This window comes from Micromesistius poutassou (genome assembly GCF_964030765.1).
Source record: "Micromesistius poutassou genome assembly, contig: SCAFFOLD_6194, whole genome shotgun sequence".
Classification (NCBI taxonomy): Eukaryota; Metazoa; Chordata; class Actinopteri; order Gadiformes; family Gadidae; genus Micromesistius; species Micromesistius poutassou.
The window spans coordinates 1-11,791 of NW_028179258.1; the positions used below are offsets into that span (position 1 = coordinate 1).

The 11,791-nt window shown below is 44.1% G+C and overlaps 1 protein-coding gene across 1 annotated transcript; it reads left to right on the forward strand.

The window, feature by feature from the left end:
• The first annotated feature begins 8,356 nt into the window (after positions 1-8,356).
• LOC311372991 (heart- and neural crest derivatives-expressed protein 1-like) lies at positions 8,357-11,212 on the forward strand. The gene is made up of 2 exons (XM_084489871.1): positions 8,357-9,132; positions 10,926-11,212. Exons 1-2 carry the CDS (start codon positions 8,692-8,694, stop codon positions 11,019-11,021), a joined length of 537 nt encoding a protein of 178 aa, XP_084345997.1. The 5' UTR covers positions 8,357-8,691; the 3' UTR covers positions 11,022-11,212.
• Positions 11,213-11,791: the final 579 nt, after the last annotated feature.

Genomic DNA, 11,791 nt, shown 5'->3' on the forward strand with positions numbered 1-11,791 from the left:
TCATCTCTATAGAACCATCTCTATAGAACCACCATCTCTATAGAACCATCTCTTTAGAACCATCTCTATAGAACCATCATCTCTATAGAACCACCATCTCTATAGAACCATCTCTATAGAACCACCATCTCTATAGAACCACCATCTCTATAGAACCATCTCTTTAGAACCATCTCTATAGAACACCATCTCTATAGAACCACCATCTCTATAGAACCATCTCTTTAGAACCATCTCTATAGAACCACCATCTCTATAGAACCATCTCTATAGAACCACCATCTCTATAGAACCGTCTCTTCTATAGAACCTCTACAGATGCTTCAGGGCCCCAGGGCCGTAAATCAGCTGCCGGTCGGAGCGGTATGCCGACCCATCGCCGAACCCATCGCCACCTCCTCCACCTCCTCCACCTCCTCCACCTCCAGCCCCTCCGTCAGGTGGTCTCCTGGCTGCAGCCTGACCCCTGACCCCAGACCCTAACGGCTCGACCCACCAAATGCGTGGCCTCGAGTGTGGCTCTCGCCTCCCGTTCACTTTGTGCCTTGCGTGGGGCAAGGGATTGTGGGAAGGCTCGCTTGCAGGCGGGGGAGGGTGGTGTGACGAAGGGCAGCGTCGAAAAAAAATCACCTCTAGCATCTTGCTATGCCACTAGCATCCGGCTACATCGCAAGCATTATGCTCACCCTAACCTGGTTATCTGATCCTCAGCTAGCATGCTAAAGCTAACCGAGCATTGCTCACCCAAAACTAGGATGCTAACCCTAACCCAGTTATCCATCCCAAACTAAAATGCTAACTCTAATGTAGGTATCAAACCCTAACCAAGCTTGCTTACCTTAACCTAGTCATCTAAACCTCACCTTGCATGCTAATCCTACGTAGTTATCTAACCCTAACCTAGCAGGCTAACCCTAAGCCACTTATCCAATCCTAACCTTGCTTGCTAACCCTAAAATTCCACGCTAACCCCAACCTGGCATGATCTGACCTTTCCCCTCCATATTCTCATAGCCCACCCCCTCCTCTCAGCTCCATGTACGACAACCATCCAATCAGAGGTGGCACGGCTGAGATAACGACCAATCAAGGCTTTGAGAGATGAGAGCATTCCTGCGGTTATTTTAGGGTCTCACTGATATGGTGTGGCTGTAGCACCAGGCCCAGGGCAGGCAGATATGGGTTATATAGTAACTATGTAGTCGTTCAGCAGACGCTTTATGTAAAGTCACTCACAGGGCACATAGAGACAGGTCAATAAGGAGCAGGAAGGGGTTAGACAGTACAGAGACAGGTCAATAAGGAGCAGGTAGGGGTTAGACAGTACAGAGACAGGTCGTTAAGGAGCAGGTAGGGGTTAGACAGTACAGAGACAGGTCAATAAGGACCAGGTAGGGGTTAGACAGTACAGAGACAGGTCATTAAGGAGCAGGTAGGGGTTAGACAGTACAGAGACAGGTCATTAAGGAGCAGGTAGGGGTTAGACAGTACAGAGACAGGTCAATAAGGACCAGGTAGGGGTTAGACAGTACAGAGACAGGTCATTAAGGAGCAGGTAGGGGTTGGACAGTATACAGAGACTGGGATAATTGTATTTTTTTCTCACTCTTTGTTGATGAAGTGATGGAGATATATTATGCATGTTCTATAAGTTATATTTGTTACATGTTATGGTTTCTCAACCATGCTCTATTATATGTTATATTATATATTATATACAGTACATGTTACATGAGTTATATGTTATATCATATTATAAATGCTCTTTCAGTTAAAAAACGTAAATGGTCCTCATTCATACAGCGCTTTTATCCAAAGTGATTTACTGTGTAGACTGACCCATTCACCCATTCACACACCGATGGCAGATGGCAGAGTCAACCACGCAGGGCGACAGCCAGCTCATCAGGAGCAATCAGGGTGAGGCGTCTTGCCCACCCATCGAACCACCAACCTTGCGGTTACCAGCCAACCCACTCTACCTCCTGAGCTAATACCGCCCCCCCAAAATGTAAAGCTGATTGTTTGACCAGCATTGGTGGGAGGGGTTACTGTTTTTTGTTGTCATGGTTACTGTTGTCAAAAAGTCTTTCATGGCCTACAGCAACACCTCATAAAACACACACACACACACACACACACACACACACACACACACACACACACACACACACACACACACACACACACACACACACACACACACACACAGCCGGTTCCAACCTCCTCCACCTCCTCCAACCTTCACCTCCTGCTCCACCTCTTGTTCCTCCTCTTCCTCCTCCACCTCCTGCTCCTCCTCCTCCTCCTCTTCCTCCCCCTCCCCCTCCTCCTGCTCCTCCTTTGTGTAATGCAATGTGCCCATGCAGACCCAGACCTCTGTGGCCCTGGGGTCGTGGAGAGCTGGAGGGGAGGTGAGCAGAACCGCCGGGTCCAGAGCTCGAGACGGACTCTGAATCCTTCCTGATTCCCTCCATCCGCCCTCTACAGCTCAGTCTCTGGACGTACCACGTGACCCTGATCCGGCACATCCTCCCTGCTCGCCCGGTTCCCCACCGCATCCTGTGACTGTACTCACCTCTCACTCACAGCGTTTGTCTTACCACAAGCTACATTACAAAAACACTTTCCCCACGCTTTCCCATTGACTGGGAATACCAACTGGGAATACCAACTGGGAATACCAACTGCTAGCCTGAGTCTGATGAGGTCCCCATTAGAATCAGCCGGGGCTCCGCCCACTCAGAGTTGCTTTGGTTCTAATTAGAGACCGGGAGTGTGTGTTTGTGTGTGTGTGTGTGTGTGTGCGTGCTCTTTAACAAGCTGTTTCTGTCTTTAAGAGCTGAAAGGTAAATGAGGTGAGGGCCGGTTGACCTGAACACCTGGTAGTCACAGGTAGAACACAGCGGCTCTATTCACAGCCTCCACAACATAACATAGGTTGTGAACATAACAAGTAATGTTATCAGTCTTCCTAGAGATTAACATTCTGTTATGTTATCAGTCTTTATAGAGTCATAACATTCTGTGATGTTATCAGTCTCCATAGAGACTAACATAGTGTGATGTTATCAGTCTTTATAGAGACTAACATTCTGTTATGTTATCAGTCTTTATAGAGACTAACATTCTGTTATGTTATCAGTCTCCATAGAGACTAACATAGTGCGATGTTATCAGTCTTTATAGAGACTAACATTCTGTTATGTTATCAGTCTTTATAGAGACTAACATTCTGTTATGCTATCAGTCTTTGCAGAGACCTAACATTTGTGCTTGAAAAAAAATCCTAACACATCATCCTGAGATATCTTGGGATTCTCGCTACTTGCTGCAGTATTGTATAGCCATCTGTGGTCATACAGTACAGAGACAGGTTGTGAGATAGGTTGTGACTAGAGACAGGGTGCTGACGCTAGTGTTATGCTGGGAGTAAGAAGCTGGCGAGTCACTGGCTCATCCTAAAAACCAACACAACTTCAGGGAAAGTACTCCACCTGGAGAGAGACTAATGAATGATGGAGCTGCTTCTTGGCAACTTGTAAGAGACAAATGATGTAGTGATATTTCTACTTGTTGCGTTGTTATAATCTCCCTTTAAAAAGTACCGTCGCTCATTGTGGTGCCGCAAACAGGTCACGATGAGGTCAGTGTTGGCCATGATGAAGTAGTTGGTGGACACCTGAATACAACCTCAAAGCACTCTACCCCTTGACTGAATCTCTTGAGACTAAACGCTTCAGAAGCTCTACACCTTCTCTAACCAGTTCAGCTCATAGGGAATACGTACTCTGAACTTGGCTTGATAACAGCTCTAAAAGCTAAGCACTTGAAGAGCTCAACAGTGCTCAAAGCTAACAGGTAACGGCTGTAGTATCTAACATAGACCAGACGTCCCCGGTTTCTGGGGACAGTCCCCGTTTTCAGTGACCTGTCCCCGGCCACTACTGTCCCCGGAAATGCCCCCGGTTTTCACTGTGACTGAAAGATTTGAAATTGGAATAAAGGAAAAAATGAAAATTTGTTGCGCACCGTATCCGTACCCTCCCCCCCATCAACAATTTCCGCCCGCAAACCCGCAACCCCCCCCCCTCCCCCGTCAACAATTCCGTCTGCAAACCCGTAACCCCCCCCCCCCCCCCCGGTCAACTATCGTCCACAATAAGAGAGAAACTGCTTTGAGAATGGTAAGGGCAGTGTCCCCGTTTTAGTTTTTCTATGACAAAAACACTACATGTCTGGAGGTTTTTACACGGCTGAACCGAAAATGTCCCCGGATTTTGTCTCAGACTGTCTCAGTCTGGTCACCTTAATCTAACAGCACCAACAGCGCTAAGAGTTCTAGCAGCCCACAGCCTTAACAGCTAACATCACTAACAGCTCTAACAGATCAAACAGCTTATCACCGTCTGCTAACTGTTAGATATCAAATAGCAGCTATAACAGGTCTGATCGCTAATGGCTAACAGCTCTAACTGCTAACAGCACTAAGAGCTCAAACAGCCAATAGCTCCAACAGCAAACAATACAGCTAACCGCTCTGACATCTCTGAAAGCTCTAACAGTTAACATCTGTAGCAGCTAACAGCTGTAGCAGCTAATAGCTCTAGCAGCTCTGTCAGCTTACAGCTCTAGTGGCTTCTAAGGGCTTTGAGCTCTAACAGCTAACAACTCTCACAGCTACCAACGGGCAACTCTTAAGAGCTAACAGCTCTAACAGCTGTAACTGCTGTAGGAGCTCACATTGAGAGGCTTAACAGAGAGCCGAAAGGCAGCGTAGCCAGCATTCTATTTATTTGAGTTGCGTCCAGCGTAAGCACTTTGGAGAGGGAGGAAGCGGCTCTATTGAAACTCTCATCTGATGACACAAACAATTACAGTGAAAGCCATAACATGGACAAGATGGCTGCCCTGACCTCGCTGGAGCCTTTCCCACCCGAGCGAGGGGGGAGAGAGGAGAACAGTGCTTCTCCATTGATTCATGTTCTTTATTTTCTTCCGTTCTTTCCTTTTTATTAAATAAACAGATTGTAAGAGCATATTTCATTTGTCCGTATACGATAGGAAGCGTTTCAAGTCTCACAAAAATGATTCAACCACTTATTCATGATTGATGAGACTAAGACTTATTCTATGTAGAGCATAGAATATAGAATATGGATTACAATTTAGAAAGTACAATATAGAATATAGACCACAACATTGAATATAGATTATGGAATAGAATTTATAGAAAACAATATAGAAAATAGACTAGAACATCGAATATAGAACATGTAATACAATTTAGAAAAAACTAAATAGAATATAGACCACAACATTGAAGATATAATATGTAATACAATTTGGAAAATACAATATAGAATAGAGTAGACTACAACATAGAACATTGAATATAGAATATGGAATACAGTAGAGAATGTGGAACATAATATTCTTCAAAGAGCTTTGGGAGATGGCCTGAGGAGAACCACCTCCAGCTGGACCTCAGCCAGACCACCGAGCTGGAATGGACCTCTGATGGACCTCTGATGGAGCAGGTCCCCCCAGACCCTCGTACCATCCAGGAGGAGATGGGGGTTCCTAGGACTAGAACCTTGACGGACCACCCTGGGGACTCAGCACACTCAGTCTTCTCAGGAGGTTCTTGGATGTGTGCCGTAGGCTACTGCAGATGTTCTACCAGGCTGTGGTAGAACATCTGCCCATTGTTGTTACTTTGGTTTGCTAGGGAGGAGGAAACAAGGCTAGAGAGGAGGAAACAAGGCTAGGGTGGAGGCCTCAAGGCTAGGGAGGAGGAAACAAGGCTAGAGAGGAGGCCTCAAGGCTAGGGATGAGGAAACAAGGCTAGGGAGTAGGCCTCAATGCTATGGAGGGGGAAACAAGGCTAGGGAGGAGGAAACAAGGCTATTGGAGGCATCAAGTCTATAGGAGGCATAATTACTCATGTACATTGTTTAGTCTGTTGACTACGTGTATTGTTTATCGTTGAATTAAATGTTTACTATTTGTCTATTTTGTGTTCTGTTTATTTCTATTTTGGAACTATCTCCTCCCTTATCTCTATTTTGAGATTTGAGATGTGATAATAGCCCCTGGGGAATGAATTAAGAGTTATCTCAATATAAAATATGGAACAAAGAATATTCAACATAGAAGACGAATATGGAATGGAATATAAAATACACTGCGGAAAATAGAACGAAGAATGTGTGTTGAGTATTCCCGTTTGTTTGACTTTATGGGAACAATTAAATATTTCTTCCTTAGAGCTGCATCTACAAAGCAGACACAGGCCAGGCCCGAGCGGACGGTGTGTGTATCCCTCGTGAATAACAGACAGAGCGCGGTGACTGGCCATCTATCGTCCACGCGGTGAAATATGGTTCAAACCGCTGCAGCGTAAACACGGTCCACGCTAGAGGACTTTTATGGAATATGTCTCGCTGGGAGCGGACAACGGGAGATTTACGGCCGTATTTAGAGAAGAGGCAGCAGAAAATGGTTTCTAAATAGTGTCAAGGTCAAGCAATGTAATGGGATAATGTTTAAACAGACGAGATAAGATGCCGTGTTTGTGTTGGAGGCGACGCTACTTGTGGAGCTTCGGGAAATTCTTCCAGAAGATAAAGAGAGAAGAGTCGAGAAGATAGTCCAGAACGAGAGGAGAGGAGAGGTTAGGCCAGAGGAGAGAGGAGAGGAGAGAAGAGAAGAGAAAAGAGGAGATGAGAGGAGAGGAGAGGAGAGGAGTGGCTAAGCTAGAGGAGAGAGAAGAGGAGAGGGGAGAGAAAGGTGGAGGGGAGAGGAGGGGAGAGAAGAGGAGAGAGGAGGGAAGAGGAGAGGGGAGAGGAGGGGAGGGGAGGGGAGAGGAGGGGAGGGGGAAACGTGGACATCAGGGGTCTATCTCTAGAAGATACCCCAGCAGACTACCTCCTGCTGAGCTGAGTGGCTCGAGTCTCCCCCTTGGAGCAGCCCTAGCATGATGTTTCAGATCATGTAGAATCTGCTGCTGATCCCACATGAAGATCAGGTGGAGTGCAGGCCCGCAGAGCTCTGCTCCTGCATCCGATGCATCTGTATCGTTCTCCCGCAGCAAGCTTCCCCCTCACATAAAACAGCAGGAGGCCACAGGTCGTTCAGGCATCAAATAAACGATTGAGGAGAACAACGAACAACACTGTGACCCAACCTCAGATGATATTCTACAAGATCATGTTTCCTTTTCATCTCAATTTCAAATCCATTTTTATTAATAACATATGTATATATATATATATATATATATAGAGAGAGAGAGAGAGAGAGAGAGAGAGAGAGAGAGAGAGAGAGAGAGAGGGGAGAGGGGGGGGGGGGGCAGAGATAATATTGTACATATATATATGTATGTATAATATAAAATACAAATCCATACATTAATAACATGATTTAAATCTAAAAGGCCATTATGCATATAACGTTCCAATAATAACGATAATACGATAACAATTATCTCTAGGCCTACAACAAGACTAATGGGAATTCATCCGTAACTTTAAACTTCTGGAAGTTTTATGTGTTAACTCGTTATGATATTTGTAATATATGGCCTCATGATGAATCAATAGCGGGCTGCTGAGGACAATGAGATGTTTCCATTTATGATTTAAGGAAAGAGATAAAGATTAAAAAAGAGAATTCATCAAGTGGTTAAATTAAAGAGACATTCAAGAAAGAGATCGAATTAAGAAATATATAAATAAAGAATTGGACATAAAGATATATAAAATAAATTGATACAAATAAATAATAAATCATTATAAATAGAGATATAAAAAAGGTCTTCTTTTTTATGTATCAAATTCAATATAAAGTTATTTAAATAAAGGGATTTAACATAAATATATAAATAAAGACATATACATAAAGATCAATAAAAATTAAGAGACATTAATGAAGATAGTAAAAACAAATATTTATAAATAGAGATATAAATAAATAGAAATTAATAAAAATGTTTAAACGGAGCTATAAAAAGAAAGTTATAAATACAGAAATGTGAATAAAGATATATGATTAAAGAGACTTAAAACAGAGATTTGAATAAAGAGATATGAATAAGGGGTTCACAGAGGTGACTGCGGGAGCAGCAGATGTAATCTGAAGCAGATTTTGAATAACAAGGAGACCCCAACCCTCACGACGCTCTGATTGGCTAACGGGCTCGGAATCGCCTCCTATTGGCTGCTTGGCTCCCGCAAGGCCTGGTCTGCCATTGGCTGCTGGCCTCTATCAGATTACCTCATCATATAAACCTGATGGGCCTCGGATCCAGAGCTCACATTTCTCACGGATGACGAGCCAACGCGATACCCGACGTTTGGAATCTAAAATCTCACTTTCCTGTTTCCTTTTTGACTTTTGACTTCTCCTAACCTTTCGTTTTTTCTTTAAAGTGATTCCAAGTGTGACTTTTGCTTGACTGAAACTGAAGCTGAAAGGCAGTGTTTACTTTTATCCAACCGGTGATTCGGTGGAGGATGACGTTGGTCCTCCGGTGAAGCGGCTCGTGCCTGCAGAGTCCTCTCGTGTTGGATGTCATTCTGGTCCTCCGTGGTTCTCGTGAGCTCGTCTTCCCTGCAGCAGATGACCCTCCCGGCCTGACCTCTCAGAGAGACCCAGTGATCAGCAGGTCAGTGATCGATCAGATCCGCCATGAACGTGATCGGCAGCTACCAGCATCACCACCTCATGCATGAGACCTTCCCGTTCGTCCCGCGGTGCGCCCAGGAGCCCTACCTCCACAGCTGGGGGCCCCAGGCCTACCCGGCCGAGGCCGTGTACGGGGGGCCCCCGGGGGGCCACGACGCCCCGCTGGAGGGGCTGTCGGCCCGCGGCGGCGCACGCCGGGCCCCGGGGCCCAAGAAGGAGCGACGGAGGACGGAGAGCATCAACACGGCCTTCGCGGAGCTCCGGGAGAGGATCCCCAACGTGCCCGCGGACACCAAGCTGTCCAAGATCAAGACGCTGCGGCTGGCCACCAGCTACATCTCCTACCTGATGGACGTGCTGGCCGCGGACTGCGGCCACGCCGACGGCTTCAAGGCGGACATCAAGAAGTTCGACAACCGAGAAACCAAGCGCAAGCGGGAACTGGTGGGTGCCCAGATGTGGAGGTTCAGTTGGTGTGTGATCAGTGTTGTGTTCAGCAGGATGATGATGAGGCCCACAGGTCTGACCCGAACCCTGTCGAACAGCACCTAGGTCCGGAAGTAACCCGAAACCCTCCAGAACAGGCCCAGTATAACCCGAACCCTCCCGAACAGGCCCCGTATAACCCGAACCCTCCCGAACAGGCCCAGTAGGCTATAACCCGAACCCTCCCGAACAGGCCCAGTAGGCTATAACCCGAACCCTCCCGAACAGCACCGAGTCCCAGTAGAACCCGAACCCTGTCCAACACTCCCAGTATAAGCAGTACCCTGTCCAACAGTCCCAGTATAACCAGAACCCTGTCCCACAGTAGGCCTTCATGCTTTTATTAGGTTGGCCATTCAATGAGTCAGTCTTATCAAACTTTTATTTAAATCTTGAAGTGTTTTAATAGTGTTGTTATATTTGAACAGTCCTACTGTCAGAGTTCAACATTGTAATATTTGATTAGCTTTATGGTTAAATGTCTTCCTTTCTTCATATTTTCAAATACAATTAGCAGTTTAAATGGTGTTTGAAATAAATAGGCCTATAGTGGGCTAGACATAAGCTAATTTATAACTCTATACAAACGCCTACATAATTAATAACTAGGCCTATTTAATAAGGCTGGATCAGGCCTGGTTAGATACATAATGAGGCATCACACTTATAGACTTATTCTAAATAAACTATCTTTACTGCGAGTCCTTTAAGATGAGTTGTTCTTCCTCCTTCGAGCTCGGTGTTTATTTCATATCTTCTGAAAAGAGAAGCGTTAGTTTACGTCCAAACATATTTAGATTCCATTATATTCGATTTCATTCAGTTGTAACAGCAGCACATATTTATAAAATACAATATAAGAGACTAACTAAGAGACTAACTAACTAAGAGACAACTAAAAGACAGGGAATAATACATGAAGAATCAAGTCTGACTCTTATGCATGAATATCGAATATCGTGAATATCGGGAGGTAGAACAATTTAATGAGGCCTCGTTTATATCATAGATCGGGTCCTTGGTGAATGTGCGCCTAACAGAGCCTAAAGTAGGCTATACATTAAATTATAGGCAGGCTGTCTATAATACTGGCCCTAAAGTAGAGATAGGCGTATAATACAAAAAAACGTCTGTGAGTAAATGCAAGCCTATTTTAATGTTAGGCCTATTTATACTATTTTATAGTATAAATATTTATATTTATACTATATTATATGCATAATATGATATTATATTGTTTAATATAATATATATTACATTATATATCATTTAAACCTTTGTTTCAGAGCCGAGGTTCTCTATATAGTAGTAGTGTTATTCTATGATATGATGTAATAGAATATATATAGCCTACATATATATACTATTACATAGTATCATAGAATAACACAATACAGGCTTAGACGACGAGCAGGATTATCTATAGGCCTATAATATAATCATAATATAGGCCTAGTACAATATCTCGGATATTATACAATATCATAATATAGGATATTATTTAATATCATGATAATCTAAAATATGCTATTATAAAATAATATATTTCATAATATAATATATTATTATTTAATAATAATATATGATATTATGTAATATCATAACATATAATTGAGTATATTGAATCGATATCTTGTTCCAGGGCGACGGGCTCAAGGAGTGTGGCTACTATTTAATATAATAATAACATATGATATTATGTGATAATATATGAGTGGGTATTAATGAATCTATACCATCTCTGGTTCCAGAGCGACGGGCTGCAGGAGTCGGCGGCCGGGGAGAAGCGTCTGAAGGGCCGGACGGGCTGGCCGCAGCAGGTCTGGGCGCTGGAGCTCAACCCGTGAGGACCGGAGCGGGTCTGGGCCCTGGAGCTCAGCCCGCGGAGACACGGGGCAGGCCTGGACCCTGGACTTCAGCCCGTGAGGACAGGAACGGTCTAGGCCCTGGAGCTCAGACCCTTAGGGGACCCGGACGCACACTGTAGGGTTATGAAGGAGGAGGAGGATCACAGGAGCCCTGGTCCCGGACCGGAGAGACACTGAGCCCTGGTGATATCAGAGGACTGTCCGTCCTGTTGCTGTTTGATGTTGGATCTACCTCAGAAATATCGTCCGTTTAAGAGAATTTAATCCATTAGGACTTTTAGACTTCGAGAGTTTGGACGAATAGAACAACGTATTCATTATACATGCTGTATGGTTATATAAAGGATTGTTATCGTTAGGCCTATTATATTATAATAAATTATAATAAAGATTTAATTTAGGACACAATGTTCATTGGACTTTTTGAGTGCTTTGGGTCCGCGTCCACACAGTTCGTGGATTAGGCTATATAAAAACTCTGAATTAAATAAAAACAATTTTAAAACTTTACTGAAAATAACTACAAAAGGGAAATATGAATCTTAACCAATTGCTTCAAAATATCCTCCGAGTAAAATATTCCGAATAGAAATAACTCCTGCAGCCACAACGTGTCCAGGTTTCAAAAACTAAATCTGAAATAACTTCCTCTTTGAATTTTTACTAAGCATATAGGCTACTAGGTCCTACTAGTCCGACTAATATATATATATAAAAGGAGGCCTCGGCTGTCGAAAGATCTGAGGAAA

Excerpts from the sequence above, each read along its gene's own strand:
- LOC311372991 (XM_084489871.1), top strand. The coding sequence starts at position 8,692 with ATGAACGTGATCGGCAGCTACCAGCATCACCACCTCATGCATGAGACC. Across the intron at positions 9,133-10,925 it reads CCAAGCGCAAGCGGGAACTG|AGCGACGGGCTGCAGGAGTC; the intron begins GTGGGTGCCCAG and ends CTCTGGTTCCAG.